The 24,590-nt window shown below is 39.8% G+C and overlaps 1 protein-coding gene across 2 annotated transcripts in view; it reads left to right on the forward strand.

Annotated features, from left to right (window-relative positions):
- Mid2 (midline 2) overlaps positions 1–24,590 on the forward strand; it is a 96,411-nt gene that overhangs the window by 4,480 nt on the left and 67,341 nt on the right. For both annotated transcript variants that reach the window (XM_031368752.1, XM_031368753.1), the window contains exon 2: positions 10,974–11,069. In XM_031368752.1, coding sequence (XP_031224612.1) covers positions 10,974–11,069 — 96 coding nt within the window. The remainder of the gene's footprint in view (positions 1–10,973; positions 11,070–24,590) is intronic.

Here is a 24,590-nt window from a genome sequence, read left to right on the forward strand (position 1 = left end):
TTTTTTTCTGTGTTCACCAGTGTTCTCCTCTTGGCATGCTTAGGAACTCTACCCATTCTTTAGAGCTCAAGCCAAAACGCACCAGTCTGCTCCAATACACAAAGAGACATCCTAAATTCCTTGAGGCCAGATCCAATGTTTTTGTTTCTTCAGTATCCCTTTTTGTGTCCCTCAAACACAAAGGTACTGCCTCTTTAAGAAATCCAAAGAAATTAGGTCTTCATAATGACATGGGGGTTTTGTTTATTTGTTTGTTCTATTTTTTTCGAGGCAAAGTTTTGCTTTTGTTTTTGTTTGTTTGTTTTTGATGTAATACAGGCTGACCTTGAACTCACAATCTTCCTGAGTCTGATTCCTGGGTGCTAGGATTATAGGTCCGAACCACTATGCCCAGTGTTAGAATTATGTTGTAGGAAGAATACTTGTGCATCTAGTTTGATCTCGTTCTCATCTTAGTAGATACAAATCATTTTTGCCATTATGAATACCTTGGAAGTCTAAAAATGCTTCCTGTGAACTACTGACAATTTTCAAACCCAGAGTGTGAGCAAATGTATGACATGTCCTTAATTTTAAGTGCCTATTCATTTTGATTACTGGATTTTCCAACTGCCTAACCCTATGATGACATCTGTACAAATCAGACATGATTATTATAATTCTCTTTGAGAGTGATGTCTTCACATTTCCATGCCCACAGCCTGCCAAAAATGTAGCTGATAAAAACCAGGGGGAATAGAGGAATTTCCTGAAAGGGATAAACAAGCACATTTTCTTTTTCTCATTCTATTTCCTCTAATTCACCACGGCAAATAATTATTAAATGTAGCACTATATTTACATATCAAGACTCTTGTTATTACAGTATATTACCTGGAACTAGATTAAGTTTTTTTCCACTGGAAAGCCTCTCTCTCTCTCTCTCTCTCTCTCTCTCTCTCTCTCTCTCTCTCTCTCACACACACACACACACACACACACACACACACACACACACACACACACACACAAAGGTTGAAACAGAGCTAAACATTCCCAAACAAAGACTAAGGAGATATAAGACTTGAATGATGTTCAAAGGAAAGCTACAGTAAGAGTTAAAAGGTTGGAAAGAAAGGTATTGTTGAATTGCATCACTTTGATTACTGTCCTTCCTACTCAGTCACTCTGTTGTCCTGCCAGTCACCCTCATTCTGCCACTGCCTTTCCCCAGTCAATTGTCTGTGCATCCACTTGACACCCACTTCTGTTGGCTAAGACAGCTACCCTCTTAACTATGTACCAGTAAGCATTTGATTATATCTGAACCAATATGAGTATGAATATAAACATGAGAAGATACATATCTTTATGAGAGACTGGGTTGGGAAGAGGATATTTTTGCATAAATATGTAGGCATTGCCATCTGAGAGGGTGTGCATTTCTTCATGAATCTGTGACTGAGAATGTCTCTGTGGCATTGTATTCTGTGTGCCTATCATTATGTGTCACTATATATGAAGATGAACGTCTGTGATAACTACTGACAAGTTGGGCAGGTGGAGATCATGAGTATAATAAGACTTTCTGTAGGAACCTTAGTAAGGGTTAGAGACTCAAAGATAGCTACCCTAAAGCTAGGCTATACAAGGCTAAGAATCACTCTAATAAATGAGCCAGGCCTCTATGCTCAATTAGAAAAATCTTCAGTATAGACCAGGGTGGGTTGCCATAGGTAAAAGGAGAGGAGAAAGGTTTTTACTATATCTTGTTTACTTGGGTCTAGAATAACAGTTGTTAAATATAGCAAGAAAAGCAGTGCTCAATTTAATAAAATTTCTACCAACCTTAAATAAAAATGAAAAAATCATTGGGATTTATGTTTGTTGAGATGTGGATTGTAATGGACGAATGTGGATGGGAAGGCTAATATCCGAGGGTTTCTTAGATAACCCTGTCTTCACCCTTCAACTCCAGATCCTAAAGTTATACTATTGCTTATAAAGCTGGATTCTCTGTTGTCTCTGAACTGTTGAAGACTTCTCCCCCATCATATGTATGTATAAATCTAGAACCAGGTATGGTGTTGAATACCTGCAGTCTTAGTACTTGGGAGGTAGAGGAAGGAGGATCAGGAGTTCAAAGTCATTCTTGGCTCAAGGTGAGTTTGAGTACACCCTAGGTTACATGAGAATGTGTTAGAAACAAAACATCAGAACAAAATAAAAACAACAAAAAAGCAAACACAGACAAGGGCATGTTAGCATATGCCTACATCTCATCACTTGGGTACAGTAAGGGGGAAGGTCATGGCAAGTTTGAAGCCTGCCTGATCTACATAGTGAGTTCTGGACCAGCCAGGACTACATAGCAAAACTGTGTCTCAAAGATAAAAAAACAGAACATGATTCTAACACAAGCAAAAACGTCTGAATAATTCTGTAAATGGCTATGTGGGTGTCTGAGTAAGTGTATTTTAGTTTCATCTCTACTAAAACTGCTTTCTAAGACTGATCTGAATTCTTGTTTTTTCCTTCCAAGACTTCAATCGATTTCTCTGGCTCTGCACTCATGTAGTATTAATAGGAGCCTGTGCTGGAAGATATTTTCTGTTGTCATCTCTGTAGCTTAAGAGCAAGTTTAGCAAATAGAAAGTCCAATTATGTGTGTTCCCCCTTTATGTTTTGAAGTTGTTTTGTCACAGGTCTTTTAGTCACTAGTGGCTGAGCTAAATCACTACTTTGAGCATACTTCAAAAGACGATGGATGATTCAGATTACTCTTGGGTTAGTCAGAATCTTCTCTGTTACTACTGGACAAAGGAACCTATTACATAAATATAACACATGTAAGGGAACAAGAATTATTGAAGTTAGAAGAGTGGCATTTGAAGGTGGAAATGTGGTAATGTCTCTTAAGTCCATGAACATTTGATATAATGAGATAATGCCTTGTTCTTTGTCTCAGTTGATGATAGAAGAACCTTTAACTGTAGCATCAGGGATTTGTATTAGAGAATCCTTCAATCATACAACAATTAATGAGCACTTACTTTGTTTATTGAACATTTTGGACTTTGTGGTGGGAGTGGGAGCTACAAGGAACAAGGCACAGTCTTTGTCACATTAGGGCTTTGAACTTAGTAGGGAAGACAGACACATCAATTGAAAAATCCAGTTCAGTTTGATTGCTAACATGATAGAGATTTGCATAGGATGCTTTGAAGCCCAGAGTTTAGGATAGGGAAAAGATGTCATCAGACTCAGAACTGAGAATTGGAGATGGATTTGTGATTGAAGAAGGGTCAGATTGGAAAGACTGCATGAAGAAAGGACTGACTAGGGCTTGATGAATGACTGCAGTGGTTTTAGATGGTGAAGAGACTTAAAGAAGAATGTTTGAATTGGGGATGTCTTAAAAAGAAAGGCATGGAAGACAGAAATAAAGAATGTAGGAAGAGATAACATGTAATTCTGGGTCATTCAACATTCCTTTGTCAAATATTTGCTGACCACCTATTAGATGCCAGGCAACAGAAAAGATGTTAATTTCAATCCCTGGTGGAACAAGGGGAGACAGACAATTAAGAACATGGTACATTACAAAATGATGTAAGCACAAAAAGTTAAAGGGGCCATGGAAGGACAGTAGGAGAGGTTTTGACTAGGTTTTGGGCTTCCTTATTGGGAAATTGGGGCAAAGTCAGGGAATGAGGATGTTCTGGTTAAGAGAACAGGATGTGTTCAAACATCTGACAGGTGGAATCAACGGAATGTTATAGAACTCTAAGGGCAAGGATCTAGAAGGAATTGAAATTCAAGTTTTTCCTGTGGCTGAAAAATGGCTCGAGGAGTACATTTAATTGGCTTCAGAATAGAGGGTCAGCCACACAAAAGCAAGCTGAGAAGGGGGTCAAGGGTTGACTCTCACACTGCACTCATGGTCAGGAATTATATATGAAGGAAGAAGAGATGAAAGAGAAAGAAAAATTGTAGCCAAAAGATTGGCAGTGAGGAGAGGCAACGCAAGGAGAATGGAATTCAGAGGCTTTCACTCACTATGATGTGTGTTATCAAAATAAGTACTACATTTAGGTTTATTTAGAAGGTCCAAGTAAAATTCACCTGTTTAAGCTAGATATTTACTGAACTCTGGCATGCATCTGAAGAGTAAGGGAAGCGTGCAGAATGGTTTGAGTAACATTCCTGGTCACGACAGAAGTGGAGGTTCGAGTCTATGTTCAATGTTTGCAGAGGCATCTGAATGAAAGGAGGGGGAGGGTGACAACCCATTTCACCCGGTTTGAGAGTCTGCCATTTTTTAGCAGACCTGAAGTGGAGTTGGCCTGTGTGATACACATCTAGAACGTCCTCTGCATCTCATTGTAGGACATAGCTTATGTCTCTACAACAGCAAATAAGTGTTGGGGGAAAGAATAAACTCTGGCATAAGGATGTGGGCTTCAGTTTGTCGACCAGATGGTGTGTTCTGTTGTTGAAAGGCCATATGTAATTGATATATAAAGTGACAGACTGAAGCAAAAGCAAAGTAAGTATTTCTAAGACAAACACTTGGGGAAGAGAAGAAGAAGAAGAAGAAGAAGAAGAAGAAGAAGAAGAAGAAGAAGAAGAAGAAGAAGAAGAAGAAGAAGAAGAAGAAGAAGAAGAAGGTAGAGCATGAACTGCAAAGCATATTAAGATTCTGGCTTCTGTTTTATGGAGGAGCAGAGAATGTTCATATATAGATAGGATGAAAAAAAGAAAAGAAAAAAAGAGGTGATGACTGGGAGTGGTAGCACTGACTCACATATTTGTTTTGCTTGTGTTGACTAGAACTCACGGATGATATTCTTGCCTCAGCCTCTTGAGTGCTAGGATTACTGATGGATGGATGTGTGTGTGTGTGTATTCATAATATATACTTATATATAACTATATATACACATATATGTGTGTATATATATGTATGTATATATATGTATAAGTGTATATATGTGTGTGTGTGTATATATATATATATGTATATACATATATATATATATAAAACCAGCATTCTTTTTTTGTAAAAGGTCTTCCTCCTGCCACACTGAGGTTTGAACACAGGACCTTATACATGTTAGTAAGTGCTGGACCAGTGAGTTATATCCCTAGACTTGATGGTGGTGATAATGATGATGATTTTACTTTCCCCAGTTTTTAATGCAGACAGTCATTTCTGGTCCTTGTTCCTCATCTACTCCATGTTTCCTACGCCCTACCTTATTAGTCTGTGTTTCCATCCATCTCTTGCTTTCATGACTAAATTACATGCATGGAGATGTATGGAAATTGTCATAATCTTTAAAAACTTAACTTTGAGACTGATTCTTTTCTCTTTCTCACTCCTACCCTTTGTCCCAGGATTCAGTTCTCATATCGAAGCCCCAAAATTGTGATCTTGCCTAGGTATAGAAAATATTCTCTCAGTATCTTTTAGAAAGCTAGGTAGAAAACAAGCTTTTGATGGCAATACTAGATGTCTTAATAGAACAAACAGAAAAACTGGACCCCTTTCCAGGTTTTAAGACTTGTTGTGTCTGGTCAGTGTGTGTGAGTGCTCATATGTGTGGTCAGTGTGTGTGAGTGCTCATATGTGTGCTCATATGTGTGGTCAGTGTGTGTGAGTGCTCATATGTGTGCTCATATGTGTGGTCATATGTGTGGTCAGTGTGTGGGAGTGCTCATATGTATGCTCATATGTGTGCTCATATGTGTGGTCAGTGTGTGTGAGTGCTCATATGTGTGGTCATATGTGTGGTCAGTGTGTGTAAGTGCTCATATGTGTGGTTATATGTGTGGTCAGTGTGTGGGAGTGCTCATATGTGTGCTCATATGTGTGGTCAGTGTGTGGGAGTGCTCATATGAGTGCTCATATGTGTGCTCATATGTGTGGTCAGTGTGTGTGAGTGCTCATATGAGTGCTGCATATGCTTCCCTGGAATGGACCATGGCAAGTGTAGAGTCAGGCTGGCTCTGTGCTGGAAGTGTAACCACTCTTCCTTTAATGAAGACATTTTTTTTTAAATATATGACTAAGTTTATTAAGAGAGTAAATAAAAAAGAAGACTGTTACCTTAAGTAACCTGTATCTAAAGAAGTGAGTTTTTTTTTTTAAGCAATTATTTAGGTGAGTCGCAGAGGGCGTTTTGAAAAATGGGATGCTGTCTGAAGGAAGAGTGGTCTGTGCCTGGCTTCCTGGACAGAAAATCACGTTCTTTAGTAAAGGAACTGTAGAGCTCAAAAAGGCCAAGCCTATACAACACAAATGAAATGGAATTAGGGTGAAAATGGAATCAGTGTAGACTGCCAATTTAGCTAACACAGGCCTCTTACGATCTCAATTATGGAAGTCAGCCAAATCACTCCTTCTTTCTGTGCTGTTTAGACACATGTACAATTTTGTGAGAGCTAGAATGTAGTCATTAGAAGGTGAAGAGGGTCTCAGAGTTTCATAAGCTAAAATGGCTACTTACCCTCACAAAAGGGAAACGCAGAGAGACTCAGAGGTAACCTCCTGCAGCAGGAAATGGGAACTTCATCCTGCTTTCTCTGCCAACCTCCTGTCCCTGTTTCCTCCCAGCAGATATCTCCATTCCAATCTCCCCTGCCACTTTGGCTCTCTTGCTGTGATGGTTCAACTGTTTTGAGAATGTTGTACTGACTGGGCTTGGACAGAGGGAACCTAGCCCAGTCATTAACTGGAATCCATGTGAAAGGAGCAAAACAAAGTGATTCTTCAAAACTGAATTACAATAACAAAGAGACATGTTTATTTTGACATGAAAAGATTTTGTGTGCATGCACACACAAACACACACACACAAATCAACTTTGTTTACTAGACATGGTATAGACAAGATAATTCTGTGCCCAAATCAATCACATCATTCAAACTTAGAGCGGCCTCGAAAGTTTAATTCTAAATGATTTTTGAGTGTTGAGCATTTTGGAAACAATGAGGAGATAGACTGCAAAATTGCGTCAGTTCTTTGCTTCTCTCTGCATATGTTCATTATTGAAAATCAATTCCAATTTGAAAGGAGGCTCTCGTTCCTTACAAATGTCTGGAAGTAAGTAAATGTTCAGTGTTTCCCCCCAAATTACGTCTCATAATGTAAGAAAACAGTGGCAAAAAGCCATCAACAGATGGTGTTTTCATTAGCCAAAGATTTATTTTTCAAAGCATTTTTCATATTAATGAAGCAAGGTTGAAATTAGAGTCATCTTGTCAGCTCTAGAACTGTGTTGTTAAAATGGACTGGCATTCTGTAAATTGCTGGGAGGGGGCAGAGCAAACTAACCATTTGCCATAATTTTGTGATGGTAACCCAAGGCCTGTAGTCTAACCAGACCCCAAATTATGTGTTCAGCCCTAATTTTTCTTTTCTGTAGCTTTGTACAAGCCATGAGTCTCAGTTCAGGGCCATAAATGAGGAACACACAGCAGGGGTCTTAGTCCTGCTCTGCAGTATGAATTATTTATGATAAATCCATTTCAAGGCCAGTGTTACAACAGGTTGCAAGTACTTGTTCAAAAACATTCTCCCAATGGAATCCTATGTTTGAATGGAAACACATTGTAGTGGGAAACACAGAATTTTGAATAGATTTTTTTTTCTTCTCTGGGTTTTTTGATCGATGGACTATTTATCAAATATCTCCATATAATTATTTTTGATATGTGGGATTTCCATTTATCTGGGAATGTGGACTACTCAGCCAAAGGAAATCTTTGACTGATTGGATCCATTAGTGATTTCCTCTCTCTAATTTACACTAGCCCTTTTGATCAGAGTGAGCTCTATTCTATTCACTTTATGGTCAAACTTTTGGAGGGGAATCTAGGCTTTCAGCCTTCTGATGTATTCTTATCCCATATGATTTAGCATCTATTTCCAAAACCCAACTGAAACTTCTTGTACAAAGGTTACTTGTGACCTCTGGTTACCCATTCCAGTCCACCCCTCATCTTTTAAAACAAATTTTCACATTTCTCATGGTCACTGTACATTTGACAGTGATCAATCTTTTCCTGAAACATGTTTATCTTGATTATCCTCTGAGCTTGGCCCAGATGTGCATTTGTAACTGCCTTGAATATTGCAGAATCCTCACAACCAGTGTTCCTGCCTCTCAGGCTTTCCTGTTTTTCTCTGTTCCCCATATTGCTGATGGGTTAATATCCCAAATGATTATGTCATTTCCTTACTCAACACTAAAGCAAATAGGTGCAAACTCATTTGTACATTCAAAATCCTCAAAACAGGGCTTTCTTCACACCCCAGACAGGTTCTACTTATGTAGCATTGGCTGGTCTAGAACTTGTTCTCTAGCCCTGGTTAGCCTGAAACTCACATAGATCTGCATATCTTTATTTACCAGGTGCTTGGACTAATGGTGTATATAACCATATTCAGCAAAGCAAGGCTTCAAGCACCTTTTCTATTCTTGTAACCTGTGTTCTAGCCAAACTAAACTGTTTGTTGATCCCTGAACATAAACGCTATATTTCTTCGAGAGTGGAAGTATTACTATGATGTTCAGAACATAGTAACTGAACAGCAGTTCAAACTCCTAGGCTCAAATAGTGTTCCTGCTTCAGCTAATCGAGTAGCAGGGACTGCAGGAGTGTACCACCACTCTGGCTGCTGTACTTTTATTTTTGCTCATCTTATTCTTTGGTCCTGAAGCATCACGCCATCCATCATCTCTTGTATGTTAAATTCCTACTCGTTCTTCAAGGTCCATCTTAACTTACCCATCTTTAAGGTCGCTGCACCTTAACACAGTAGATTCGCAAGATGTTTTTGTTGAAGTAAATCTCTGAACTGTCATTTCTTCTTTTTCCCTTTAACATCTATTTCGTTTTGTGATTGTGCCTAATTCAGTGACTGCTGCTGTTTGTTCCCTTTTCCTTCTTCCCAATACCTCCTATTGAGAACACAGATTTAGATGGGAACAGAATTTTAAAAAGATGAGAAAGACACCTAAAGGAACTAATGAAATAAAGCAGGGGTGGCATGGGTCACTTCCAGGGAACGAAAGCTAAGGTAATCCAGAAAGATCTGTTTACTAGAGACTTTTCTATTGCTATAAAATACCACAGCCAAAACTAACTTAGAGAACAAAGAGTTTATTTTGGTTTACAGTTCCAGAGGGATCAGAGTCCATCTTGGTGGGGAGGCCTGGCAGCAAGCAGCAGACATGGAGATGGGAGTAGGAAGCTGAGAAGTCACTTCTTTGTCTTTACTGAGAAACAAGTAGAGCAAACTAGAAATGGGTTAAGGCCATTTCTAAAACGTCAAGGTCTTAGGGTTTTAATGCTGTGCAGAGACACCATGACCACAGCAACTCTAACAAAGAAAAACCTTTAATTGGGGCTGCCTTACAGTTTCAGAGCTTTTAGTCCATTAACATAATTGCAGGAAACATGGTGGCACACAGGCAGATATAGTGCTGAAAAGGTAATTGAGAGTTCCACATCTGGATTGGCAGGCAGCAGGAGACTGTCACACTAGGTCTAGTTTGAACTTCTGAGACCTCAAATACTAGCCCCTAGTCCAACAAGGCCCACTCCCTATGAGCCTATGAGATCATTTTTATTTAACCCCCACCTCCAATAATACACTTCCTCCAACAAGATTGCACCTCCCAGAACCTCTCCCAACAGTGCTAAACTGTTCAAATCCCCGAGTCTATGGAAGATATTTCACCATCACAATGTGACATGAAGGGAAACAAGAGTTTAGCTGGTTCTCAAAATTCCATTTCAGAACAAGTGAAATCAGAGTAGCTGGCCTAGGTGTACATACATCTATATACATAGAGCCTTACAGTACATTCAAAAACAATGCCAAAATTATTAAAGAGCCATCTTTGTCTATATCTCTTTGCTCCTTAGTGGCCTTCCAACCCCCTCTTTCCATAGAATGAACTTGGAACAGCTATAAATCATGGCAACATGAAGATGACAATGAAGCAGCGAGCATGACACAGAAAGAATAGGAACAGAGCGGGGCTCAGGAAATTGGAGTATTATGTTTGGCACAGATTTGGTGAGGTATTGTGAGAGTGGACAGGAAAGTAATATATGCTGAAACAAGGGGAAGCAGCTCTTAAAGCTAACATTTGGAGATAGGGAAAGATGAGCATCCTTGATCAATATAGAGCGACATATTTTAGTTTTCACACAAGGAATGGGAGAGAGTACCTTGCTCAACTGAAAACATGTTAGAGTTATACATACTAGTAAAATGATGTTATATTCAAAATACTTGCAAAGTGTTCCTGATGTGGAACTAAAAGGAACTGTGTACCAGGAAATGATGGTAAATAGATATTTTCTAGATACAATCAGGCTTTGTGATTGAAATTCTTAGTGTCTATGGAAAGACAAAAATGTGAGTTACAAAATTTGATTTGGTGAATATCACATTCAAGGTACAATATATTTTTCATGAATAGACATGTCCTTAAGTATGTAATGTTATAAACAAAAGTGCAGAACATTATGGTTTGAAGAGTTCGAGATAAATTCCTACACCAGTCTATAAAGTTATGAGTGACACGTCTTCCCTGATCAGGGCTGATGTATACATTGCTTGGCCTGTAGCAGATTTGGTAAGTCTGAAATACAACTCTATTGAGCTGATGGTGTGGCTCAGCAGTAAAGCACTTGCTTCACATGTGTGAGGCCTTCAGTTCTGTATCCGTGGAGGGCCATACACTTACAAGTCTAGGACTTCGTGGGCTGAGGCAGGAAGACCACTGTAAGTGTAAAGCCAACATGGCCTATAGGAGGATCCGACTTATTTTCATGCCTCCTCCCTGAGAAAGAGGGAGAGAGCTCAGTCTTTTGGCTGATTGACTTCCATATTATATTGGTTCTCAAGTTCATTGTTCTTTTTTCCCCTTTTTCCCTTTTCCTGCTGGCTTCATACCCTCCGTGATGGCAGCAAACTCTCGAGATGAATCTCACCAACCTGGTTAAGCGCAACAGTGAACTAGAAAATCAAATGGCCAAACTAATACAGATCTGCCAGCAAGTTGAGGTATGTACCAGTAACATTTGCAATTCTTTCATTGGATCTTAACTGGGTATTCTGTGGAGGGACTTCATTTTTGCCAGATTGTAGCTCAGCCATTTGGAGTGAAGGACTGAACTGCAATGTAGATGATCTCTCATTTCTTTAGCAATTTGTTCCAAGAAAGGTCACAGATGGGTGATTTTTCAGATTTGGTAATGGTGATAGTTTGTGGGGGAACAACAGATGAAGAGGAACTCTCGCCTTTTCGAACACTAGATGGTATGAGAGCCATCCAGGAAGTGCTGCTTCATCAAACTGGATATTATCACTTACAAAGTCATTACTGGACAGTTTGGGAATCATGAATCCTTAGGGTAGGGTAATGTGCACTCAGTAACCATTCTTTCCAATCATTACTACTTCCTCACTGCCTAGCTTCTCCTTTCTTCATCCCATAGCCCTGGTCCATGCTGTATCCTCACTCATCATCTTGTCACTTATTTTCAATTTCCTCTATTAGTCTTTTTTGTTATCAACAAATAATTTCTGTGATTAAGTTGTCTGTGAATTATGAAGTGTTGTGCATGTAAATCCAAGGTTTAAAAATATTACCAACATTGAATAGTAAAAGATCTTAGAAGAAGAGTTCAGTGCTTCTTGGCAGGAAAGAGTAATAGAGAGGTGTTATTCTCTCTTTTTTCTCTTAAAAGCATATACAAACCTCCATATGTATTATTTTGTTTTGTGTGAGTTTATGGAATAACTATTAATAATACTTAAAATCTAAATATAGACCAGTAAGACACAGGATTTCTCATGGGCAGTGATTGGGCCATTATTTCTAATTCTGTATAGTCTTACAATTCACTCTTGTGTGGCATATAAATGCAATAGATCAAGTTTTTTTTTTGTCTTAAATGATGAAATAATTTTATCGTAATCCCAGTTTGCGGTTCCTGTTTAAGACTGAGGAATATCTCCTAAAGCAATGGGTCCTTATGAATAAGTAAATCCACATCCTCCAATTGTTTGGTCTTCTTAAAATCTTGGATTTCTTCTAATATAGTGAACACACTTAAATGATGAACATCTCTAGCAGTATAATTAATCCCCACTGGGCATCGCTTTGTATAGAGTGCATGGGGTACAGGTGAAGCTCATGTGTGAAACTGTAGAATGGGATGGGGTGGGCATAGGGGGAAGCAGAAAGAGTGAAAAGAAGGATCATTGGAGTGTTAGTTGGAAAACTGGATTCCTGACTTGCCTCTTCTATGAACTAACTGGCTACATGAATGTAAGTTGGTTAGGACCTCTGTGTCAGTATCCTCCCTTCTAAAATGTAAAGTTGAAATGATACCACCTTTCCAGATTTTCACAGGTCTTGGATCTGTCAATGGTTACTTTATTTTGTTCTTTTTCTGTGGTGCCTCATTCTTTCCAAGAAGGGAGAGACAAAGTAGAAAGTTATTATTTCCGAGTAGTTTCCACCAGTCAGAATCCCTCTGTGCTACATTTTATCAAAGCTTCTGATTATGCTGTTGGATTATAGTGTAAGAAATCTGTACTGCCAAAGGGATAAGAGAATATTGTGAGCAGAAGATTGGATAAGGGGTGCCTCAGCTTAGAATTTGCATGATTGACAGTGGAGTAATAGATAATAGTGGATAAAGTATGGTTAAAAATAAAATGATCATTGTATTCATTCTAATCAAAAGACTATTAAGGGTAGAAAAAGTAATAGTCAAAAGAACAAAGTTACACTTTATCTCATTCCTCTTTCCTGTTAGAATCTCTCTGAAATCGCCTTTTCTGACTCCTGGGAAATGTATCATGCTGGCCAGTGTCACCTAAGCATAGCACTCTTCTATCTGTTTGCAGGCCATTCTAGAAGCCATTTCCTAGTTAGTTATTTATGCTTCCCTCATATATTACATCCAGACCACAGTTTCCTCGTCCTCCTCTCTTCTAGCACCCCTCCTATTCTCTTCCCTCCATCTACTCCTCCTGTTTCCATTTAGAAAAGAGCAGGCCTCCAAGAGATAGCAACCAAACATGGCATATCAAGTTGCAGTAAGACTAGGCACAGCTCCTCCTGTGGTTGGACAACACAATAGAAAGAAAGGGGTCCCCAAAACAGGCACAAGAGTCAGAGACACCCCCTGCTCCCACTTCTAGAAATCCCACAATAATGCCCAAGCTAACATATATGCAGAGGACCTAGGTCAGACCCTTGCAGGCTCCCTGATTGACAGTTCAATCTCTGTGAGTCCCTATGAACTCAGGTTACTTGATTCTGTGTGTTTTCTTGTGGTATCCTTGATCTCTCTGGATCCTCCCTCCCCCTCATCCACAGAATTCCCTGTGCTCCGCCTACGAAAAACTAGTTCTTTTTATTATTTGCTCTGTTCTTTTGATATGGTAGCAACAGGCCTCATAAAACAATCCATCATTGTATTAGTAGGAGAGAATGCACTCCAGCCACTGGATAGCAGGTACTTTTTCTTTCGTTGGGTACCAGAACACATGCTAGGTAAGTGCTATACCATGGAGCAACATCACAGTTCAAGAAGTGATGGGTAAAGTAGCTTCCTAAAGTTAGCATTTAGAAGTTAACCTGCGCCTTAAGGAAGTAGTGCTAGCACTACCTACCCTGTGTAGTAGAGTAAAAGGGAATCCCATGGTGATCCAGCAAAGTAGCTATTTAAGTAGCACCCGTATATGAGCCACTATAAGTGTGCCATTATATGAGCCACTGTCTGATCTGGCTACACAAAAGATCAGCTTTTGCTACTCACTTTTTTATGATTGTTATCATGTTAGGTACAGGAAAATAGCTTAGGCATACTACCTATACACTGTAAAATATCTACTCTGATGTGGTCACACCTCTTCAGGAGTTGTAGATAATGCAATCAAAACACTGAGAACCAACAAAGACCAGGGAGACAGTATAATAGTGTTGAACATTGTGTATATTTTAGGAGTTACTGTTCAGTTTAGGATTCTGTCCCCAATGAAGTTGGAAGGAGTGGTAAGGAGCTGATCGTGAATCTGGTAGGAGTTGGGGGAAGGTGTTTGCATGTGAGTGTGATTAGAGTACATTGTATGAGATTCCTAAAGAATTCATAAGATTCTTTTATACGATTGGACAGGGCCCCTGTAAGATGGTTTATGATAGTCCATGGCTCTTCTTTATGCCATCACTCCTTCTGAAAGCTTCGAGATATGCCCTTACCTTCCCCTTTAATAACAGGGTGCATCCAGACTACCTATTATAATCATTCAACACAGAGCCTGTATGTCCAAAAGGCTCCAGGACAAGCCTCAGGATTAGTAATGCAGTTAATAGAGGGACTTGAGATTTCAAGAATACTGGAAGTACTTTTACACTGAAATAAATAGCAGGATAATGCTCATTATGAGAGTCAGACACTGAATGGTGTCTGGACTTTTTCCCCCATTGTATCTTATCCAGATTTGTCTGTAGAGAATGACTATATTCACAGTGTAATTTAAGCGCTTCACATTGGGCGGTGGTGGAGGATGCCAGTTACAACTCTTTGGCAAGAACAGGAATAGGTTATATTCCTGCCAAACCTGTTCCCCTTCCTTATTGTTGGAGAGGGTTTTTGTCGCAGATTGACATTTCATAAAGAGTCCATAAATACTGCCTCCCCATCCTAGTTTTTCTTTCTCTTCCCTATTCATCTCAGAATGTAAACAGAGCTGGAGTCTTCCTACTTTTACAGAAACAGATCAAGATCACCACAGATTCATTAGCTGAATTTCGGCTTATACTTTTGGCTCAACTTTCAGAATTCCCAAAAGAGATAGTTGAAAATCATTTCATTTGGGGCTGGAAAAGAGATAGTTGGAAAACATTTCATAGGGCTATGCAGATCCATAGCTCTCCTTTAATCTGGTTAAGGAAGGGCATGCTTTGACCTTGATACTCTGGTCACTTGAACTCTATATTTAGTTCTTTGTTCTGGCTCATCAAGCATCCTTTGTTTATTTTTCCAAAGGAAATGTCTGTATAACGCATAGCTAAGGGAAAATGTATACCAACAGATGGTTGCTTCCTTTTGGCATTCCTGAAAATTTGCCAGAGAAGAAAATAGTTAATTACGTACCAATCAGTGCGTCAGTGGTGTTTCTTGAGCACACACTACATATGTGGTGTGCTGAAAAGTTTAGAGAATACAAAAGAAAGACTTGGCTGATGATCTCCAGGGACTTACAGTCTGGCTAGGGAAAGTACAGCCTCTAGTAGGAAAAGAAGACTGGAAAGCAGTGTGCAGTGTAGAGAGGACGAGTGAAGGTAGTATTATATCTCCTTTCACTTTTCTTCTGAGGTTTTAAACCCTGAGCACTTTAAACCAACAAACACTTTGCTGACTATTTTGTGAGCCACTTTCTTTTACTCCTCTCTCAACTGCTACAATACAAGCCCTAATCCACCCTAGAAGCTCTGGGAGCAAGTTGATATCATCTGGCTCTTCTCAAGCCTTTCATGGGAATGGGCTGCACTGCAGTGTCAGGCCAAGGGACAAGGGAGAACAAAGGAGCTAAGAGAGGGCACTAGGACAGAGTGGTGATGGTGGGGGGAGCACTTCCCTTGCGTTGAGGAATGTAAGCTCTATGTCTCTACCGGTTCTTCATTGCAATGGCTTTTTGGAAATCTCCGTTCCCCGTCTCCTTGGTCTTGAAAGTTAAGGTGGCTTTCTGTTCTCCATCTCTGCTTCTATGGCTTTGGTATTTGATTTAGGATGGGCAAAGGTGTGTTTAACTGGAGTTTGACCATTTCTTTGAGTTGAAAGAAAATAGATATTTTAGAGGAAATTAATTTTTTAAAAGTAGTGCTATCATGATTTCAGCAATGATCCTTAAATATGTGAAGTAGTTGAACTAGAGGGAAGAATAGAATCTAAGCCATTTGAACATACACACAAAGGATATAATAAAAATGAATGAGTAATTACAGTGAAGTGCATCCAATCAGGGGATTTTTTTTTAATGAGAAAATTCATTTTAACTAAATGCTGAAGGAGGAAAAAATAGCCCTCTGGAGAGGCAGGCAGCAGAGATATTAATGAAGGTGCAAATGTCAGCTTGCAGGGGAAAATGGTACCCATGCTCTGGGTGTATAACAATAAGTAGAAAATGGTTCCTGCCTCCAAGGCACATGCAGATTGGCCGAGAACCTGTCAGACAAAGTGGCAAATTGAATGTGAAGGAATACTTGTTGTAATGAAGACAAATGCAAGATGACAGGCTGGCATGGAAGAAGGAACATCCAGATGTGCCTGAGGGGCTAAGAAAAGGATGCAGAGTGGAAATAAAACTGGAGTTACCTTGAAAATGAATAAACTTTACAAAGTGATTTAAGGGACCGAATGCAGGGATATAAAGAGGTGATCAGCATAGAGCTCTTCAGGGGACTAGCAGACATCTGATTCTACCAAATCTAAGATTGGAGAACCACTGCAAGAGGCAAGTCTGAAGAAATAGCTTGGACCTAGAAAATGAAGGGCTTTGTAAGTCATGGGCAGATAAAGTCTAGACTTTATTCTTAGGAGTCTAAGGATCAGTGAAATGCTTTTAAGCAGATGACTAGTAGGATAAAATCTGTGCTTAGAAAGTCAACAACCAAAGAGTACACATGGAGGGACTCATGGCTCCAGCAGCATGTATAGCAGAGGATGGCCTAGTTGGTCATCAATGGGAGGAGAGGACCTTGGCCCTGTGAAGGTTCTATGCCCCAGTGTAGGGGAATGCCAGGACCAGGAAGCAGGAGCAGGGGAACACCCTCATAGAAGCAGGAAGGGGGATGGGATAGGGGGTTTCATGTTGAGAAACCAAGAAAGGGGATAACATTTGAAATGTCAATAAAGAAAATATCCAATAAAAAATAAAAAAATAAAAGAAAGGAAAATAGCCAAGACTGTGGGGTGGTAATTGGAGCAGGAGTTAAAGGTCACAAGTGACTTGTTACTGATACAGAGAAAGTGTCACCATACCTCCTTAAATCTACAGATCTTCTTGGCATAGGGAAAGGTGAGGGCCTTCCAGAGGCAGCGACAGTAAGGTTAGGAAGGAAGGGATAAAATCAAACCTTTTGTAGAAGACAGAGTTAATATTACTTGGCTCTGCCATGGATGACTGTGTGAGGGAGTACTAGGCTAAGCCACAGACTAGTTCTTCCTTGGGTGACTGAATGAACACATCTATTCCTTCTAACTAGATGAGGAAATACAGAAGGAGTTCTTTTTAGACATTGGTGGTTTGTTGTGCTTGGATAAGAAAGTCGGATAGGAAATGTCTGGTAAGCAGCTGGCTGGCTGAATCTGGATGTCAGGAGAGAGGTCTTGGAAAGAGGGAACACTTGAGCTTACCACTATCTACGTAGCACTTGAAGCCACAGAGAATATGCAGGAGAGGCAGATGTTTTGCCCACTTGTTTGCCATTCAGAATAGGGCAACAAAATGCTCTTCCTTAGGCAAATAGACTCGTACTTTCAATGAGGTTACTAACGTATGATATGCCTTTAAAACTTCAGTATCAGGAATACATTATAAATCTGTGGAAAGAACTAAAGCTTACTCTGGAGGGGAGTGGAGAGAAAATGGAAGGAACAGTGGAAGGAGAGGATGAAAGCCATGAGAAACAGACCCGAAATGTCAAAGGAAAAGAAGCCTTCATGATGTGGAACTTTGGATAGAGTCCATTGTTATGGAAAGATCAAAGAAGATACTAATGATCTTTGAAGGAGAAAGGAAAGTGCAAAGAAGAGGATGGAAGATAGAGTGAGAGAGGTCCCGGAGAAAGCAAGGTGTAGGGAGATGCAAACTGGAGGAAGCTTGATTGTGAGAGAGATGGACTATTAGTTATTATCCTTTTGACATGCAGAGCAATTGGACACATATACATATGCAATCTCCTAGCTGTTTATTGTTCTTTCTCTGGGTATTTAACAATAGGTATTACTACTGCCTAACAATAGGAATCAGATCTACTGCCTCCAATCATGCATGTTCAACCTCCTCTTCCCGACTTAGCATCCAGCTGCCTTTCCCACACAGGATCAGCTCCAAAACTTTCTGTGTTACAACTTACGTATCTGAGACATGCTATGTAGGTCCTGGATTGCAGGGTGTTGTGGTAGCTTTGGAGCTGAATGGATTGCAGTTGCACTAGCATCATAGCATCAGGACAAACAGGTTCTCTGAACCACAGTTTCATCAGCTATACAATTTCTACCTGTACCTTGAAAGGTAGGGTAATTTGGGTAAAGCACCCATGACTATGTGCCTTGTATAAGGTCAAAGCTCCATAAGTGATAGTGGAAAGAAGAGGGAGGGAAGAAAAGAGGGAGAGAGGGAGACAGACAGACAGATGGACAGACACAATATAGGGAGAGAAGTAGGTAGAAGCAATTGTCAACAGTCTCCTTAGGGTACCACACTTATTGCCAGAGATTTCTCTCCTTGACCTTAGGACTTGCAGACATATTTATTAGTTTATGAGCGATAGGCCAAGGACAGTCATTCCAATAAGGCTTCCAACCAATTTCAAGCTCAGCAAATATATACTGGAGCCTTCCTTAGGGGAGACATGGTGGTAATGAAATTGTAACACCTAAATCTTGGAAATCTCAGTCCCATGGCTCTTTTACTAAAAATGCCTGGAACTGCTACAAACATGACAAACTGATGGTTTATGATCAGTGAGCTGGTTCTTTTCAGCTTTTAAGTTAAGTAGTTTTTATTTAGTAGGTGAAAGGTCACTGCCATTCTACAAGAATAACTAAGGGATTCTTTCCATCGATACTTAAGTAAACTTGTCTGTTACCATGCCCAAATTCCTCTAGATTACTATCTCTAAGGAAAGGCGAAATAAAAGTTTTAGAGATGAACAAATACTTTCAGCTTGAGTAGTTTCAAAGGACAGGGAGTTATTTGGGATTTAGTGTTTGTTAGAAAAAAATATTCGGTGAGCATTTTTATAAGAGATGGAAGAGTAAGAAAAGTACACTTGAAAGATCCAAGGAAGGACTTGGGGCTACCAATGCATTGTGAGAATAAAATACCCATTTTGAAGCCACTGTGGAATTATAGGTAGGGGAAAGAATTTCCACGAACAATGGAAAATACTGACCTAGTCAGTCTATTCAGCAATGACTAATTCAGACAGAGTATTACATTCAATCTTATTAAGTGTATAGCAATTGACATTTAATATAGAGGGAGAAATGAAATCTATTGTGCAATCTGAAGTGTGGGCACAACCTATTTTTATACTACAAAAGAAAACACTTTATAATTTTTCAGGTACCTAATGCATTCAATCCTTCTTCAAAACTATTTTGTGACAATCCTTGATGTATTTGGAGTAAAATAACATTTTTGAGCATGGTAAGTGTTGCAGTGGGAATATTTTGAGGATACAGACACATGATGAGCTTTAAGCATAAAATGGATTTAGATTAATACTATTCTTCAACTCCCATATCTGTAGGACAGGTAAGATTTCAAGTGCAGTCATGTCTTCTTAGTCAAAATAATACATAGAGGCATACACTTTCATTCTGCTCTAGTACAGTCCTGTGATATGACAAATCTCATATTGTAGTCCTATTTCCTATTTACTTACTGTCTTAAAGTTTCACTTCTGTGAACAGACACCATGACCAAGGTTCAGAGGTTCAGTCCATTATCATCAAGGCTGAAACATGCTAGAATCAGGCAGGCATGGTGTTAGAGGAGATGAGAATTCTACATCTTCATCTGAAGGCTGCTAGAAGACTGACTTCCAGGCAGCTAGGATGAGGGTCTTAAAGCCCACACCCACAGTGACACACCTACTCCAACATGGCCACACCTCCTGATAGTGCCACTCCCTGGGCCAAGCATATTCAAACCATCATACTTACCTTCCTCCTGTATTTCCCAGTACTATTAAAATTCCAACATTCACTAAATGACTAGAATATTTGCATAATTTTGGTCTTTCCTGCTTAACTCTTCACACTTTGCCCAGATCCTCTGTTTTTAATTAGAATACTAGCAATTGAGCTAAGGCCCTATCAAACCTGCCTTGTACCCTTGAATATCTCTAGCTTTTATCTCTAGTTTCTATTATATCATCTCAACCTAAAGGGGGAAAGTTACTTTGGCTTAAAACTAAAACAACCACTATGACAACTACCATGCACACACAGCTGTCAAGACATCCTTTTATTTTATTTTTTTTTATCTCTCTTTCAAGAGAAGTCCAGCAGCATGGTATTCCTAGCCAGGACTGGGAAGGGAATCATATTTGAATAATTTATTCTTGATACTGTGCTAGAGGCATTCTTGTTCCCATCCTCAGGATTTGTGACAACCTTGTGATAGAGGTTGCATTTTCAAGCAAAGAACCCAAGGGTCAGAGAAATGAGGTGCCTTACTTGAGGTCACACAGTAAGCTGAGAAGCAGTTCTAAATCTCTGGCTCCAAACTTTCAGTTCTTTGCACTGCACAGTGCGGCTTAGAAAGCCTGTTTGTTTCCTGGCCACTGATTCATATAAGGAGACAGCTCTGGAGAGCCTACTTTCCCTCCGCTGCATCTCTGAATCTCTAGAAGAACAGATGGTACATTTGGAGCTTTGGCATTCCTTGATCTAAGCCTCATAGACATATATTCTTGCATTTGGCCTATCTTTGACAGCCCAGGGTATGTGCCATATCCTAAGAGCCTGTCTCGGGGGAGGAAGGAGAAGGAGAATAAAGGATGCCTCAGGATCATACTCATATTGCTTAGACTATTGGGGAAAATAAAGTAGTCAGCTCTAGGCATTAGCACTATCCCACCTAGAGTCTGCCAGTTTACTCTGGGATCTAGGCTGGCTTGTTGAAATTGTGTGGCAGTGTCCTTCTGCTAAAGGCTGGGCATGGCAACAGCACAAAAGAGTGCCTTTGAGACACAAATTTTCTAAACAGTTTCAAAGAATTGCCAGTAAAGAGGTGTTGCCTCAAGTATACTTAATATTATCACGTTGAAAACAGGCTCTAAAAATAAACACACCACCAAAGTGAAAGCATTTAGATTTTCTCTGCAAGAGTGAATATGTGTATGTGAGTGAGTGAGTGAGTAACTGAGTGAGTGTGTGTGGAGTAGAGTCAGAGAGAGAGAGAGAGAGAGAGAGAGAGAGAGAGAGAGAGAGAGAGAGAGAGAGAGAGAGAGAATGAGAATGGGTGGTGGTGGTGAATTCTTGTTATTTGGTGGAATAATTGAGAAGTTCATAAACACTGACTGAATACATTAGCTCCTTACTTCCTCAGCACAGAAAGGTGACAGTTGAACATTATTTGGGCTTGCTTTCCCCATGATGGTTATCTGTCTAGCATGTATCTCAGTACCCTTGCATCAATATTAGAGATCTGCGTACTTTATAGATGGCTGCCTGAGTGTTCTACTTAGTGCTTTGTGGAGGAACAGGGGCAGGGAGAAGAGATCTTTGTAGAAAGGAGGCAATAGGCCACTGAGATGTTTGTGTTTGTGTTTGTGTTTGTGGATATTGTTTGAGCCCTGAATTTTCTTTCCCTATAAAGGGCTCTTTCAATTCTTTGTTTCAATTCCTTGGCATTTTCTTTATATAAAGGGAAAAAACTAGAATAATGCTGGAAAAACGTGGCCTTTGTTTTTTCTAGTCGAAAGTATTGTTTCTTATGTACAGAGCTGACTTGGCCCCTACAACTCCTCATTCTCTTTCATATGCGAAACCTATTTCACCTTCTTCTGACTAAAATCAAAGACCCCAAATGGTTTTGTAATAATTTTAAGCCTATAAGACTTTTCCTTAAAGAGTCATTGTACCAATTGGAGTCCATGTTACATAGAAGCACACGTTTCCACCCTTTGCTCTTCAGATAGTTTGGGTACAAGTGAGCATGCATTGGAATGGGGCAGCAGGCATCTGAATGCCCAAAGTTGTCTTGGTAGGAAAGCATCAGGTCCAGGGATATTCTTATGACATGAAGTGGCAGGACTAGATAGGGAAGAAGAACAATCGTAGCTAGAGAGAAGAAATGTGTAAAGGAAGAAGAAATAAAATGAGGCATTGGTTTGCTTTGTACTAAACATGCTACACAGTTCTTGCCAAGTTCATTGCGGATGGGGGTGGGCAGGGAGGTGTTCTAGCATCTGAAGGGGGCTGAGTCTTTAAGCCCACTGGGGGCTCTTCTGGGTTTCTGATTGCTGCCTGGTCACCAGCCAAGAGCTCCAAACCAATTCAGGAGGAGTCGATTGGTTTCTAATGGAATGGAATTTGCATTCTTTTTGATAGCCTAGATTGGATGCTGATTTAAGAAGCAAAATCTGATATCACAGATGAGTAGGCAAATTGCATAGTGTCTGTTTGCCAGAGAATAGAATTAAGCACTTTCATGCTTTCCCACTCCATTTCTGTCAAAAACAGGATATTGCAGTAAACCATTTGAAAAGAGTCCATTGACTTAACAGTGAGCATTGCCAAGTTCCATGCTAACCTGGTGACACATTGGGCTAGAAGGTAAAAACAAATGAGTCTCTGAATGGGGATAGGGGTATTAAAAATCTTATGAATTTTTTTAAAGATTTATTTTTATTTTACTTTATGTGTATGAGTACACTGTAGCTGTACAGATGGCTGTGAGTCATCATGTGTGTGGCTGCTGGGAATTGAACTCAGGACCTCTGCCGGCCCCGCTCGCTCCAGCCTGCTCGCTTCAGCATAATTCACTGTAGCTATCTTCAGATGCACCAGAAGAGGGTGTCATATCTCATTATGGGTGAGCCACCATGTGGTTGCTGGGATCTGAACTCAGGACCTTCCAAAGAGTAGTCAGTGCTCTTACCGCTGAGCCATCTCACAGGCCCATTAATTTTTTTTTTTAATACAAGATCATGCTACTTAACCCAGGTTAGCCTTAGCTCACAATGTAGTCCAGGCTGTCCTCAATTTCACAGCAATCCTCCTGCTTTAGGATTGCTGAGATTACAAGATTGAGCCACCACTCCATACTTTGTACATAAAAAAAAAAATAAATAAATAAACCATCCTTCCAGCGAGTCACTAAAACTTCAACCACTTTTCTTCTCTGTGGACTTTTATCAAAAAGCATTCATTAAGCTCTATTGTGTGCTTAGCATTGTACTCAGTGCAATTGGAATTGTAGCAGGAGTGAAAGTCATGACGCTTGTCTTTAAGGACTTTATAGTCTAATTAGCAGAGCTTAGGATAGAAAGCAACAGCAGGCACTAAAAATAGGAGTTCATGAGAGAGTGGGTTTGAGAAAGGCTAACATTCTTATTGCCATTACCAGTAACTAACACTTATTAATATTTAATATGCACCAGGTAGTGTGTTAAGTATTTTACATGTATTATTTCACTTAATCCCCTCAAATACCTCTGAGACAGACACTTTTATTATCCTTAGTTTTCATTTGAGAAAATTCAGCTGAGATGAAAGACTTGCTCAAGGAGAGCAGTAAAAGATGAGACTACAGAGGCATGGAGAAACCTGGTCACAAAGGATTGTAGTCGTATTAAGAAGTTTGGAATTTATCCTAAGGTCAGAGAGACGCCAACTGATATTTAGCATGAAGCTATAGTAATCATGAAATTTATGTGTGTGTTTGTGTGTGTGTGTGTGTGTGTGTGTGTGTGTTGGAGGTAAATGTTTTTTGTGTGACTATTGAGTTAAGAATTCTGCAGGAGAACTAGGGATATAGCTCAGTGGTGGAGTACTTACTTAGCGTGCATAAGACCATGAATTTACCCCAGTATTGGGTCCGGGAAGAATGTACCATGAAGATAAAAAACTGAAGCAGGCTAGTTAGGGAATGTTGTACATGACTTGGCGCATGTTGCCCTCAATACACATTTCTTGGATGGGTAGATTAGTTTAACAAAGATGTTTTTGTTAGATGAAGTGATGTAATAATTAGGAAGGACAGAGAAAGAAGTGGATTGGAGTTATACTTAGTAAGTGACATATATGGAGTGTGATGATTCATTGGATGTACAGACAAGAAAAAAGAGAGAGTTCAGAACAGTGGATGCCAGTGTTTCTGAACAATGAGTCATGTGGTACTTCATTCATTACATTTTAGGAACATTAGGGATGATTTAGATCTAATGGAAGTAAATGAGCTTAGCTTTGGAAACACGGTCTGTTTTTAGATAAACAAAACATCCCAGTAGGTAGTTAAGTGTATGGACGGAGATTTCAGGAGGGATACAGGATACAAATGTACATGAGGCAAAATATGATCCTTTTCAATGTAATAGAATTGTTCTCAAATTAGATTTACTGGACTCGAGATGGCTCTGTAGTTAAAAGCACTTGCTGCATTTTCAGAGGACAAGACTTTAATTCCCAGCAACCCCAGTGGGGTGGGGGGCGGGTGGTGCGCAGACCAGAACTACCTGCAACTCTGTCTCCAAAGCATCCAATGCCCTCTTCTAGCTTCCATGGGTATCTACATGCACATGCATACACACACACACACACACACACA

The sequence above is a fragment of the Mastomys coucha genome, chromosome X (assembly GCF_008632895.1).
Source record: "Mastomys coucha isolate ucsf_1 chromosome X, UCSF_Mcou_1, whole genome shotgun sequence".
Classification (NCBI taxonomy): Eukaryota; Metazoa; Chordata; class Mammalia; order Rodentia; family Muridae; genus Mastomys; species Mastomys coucha.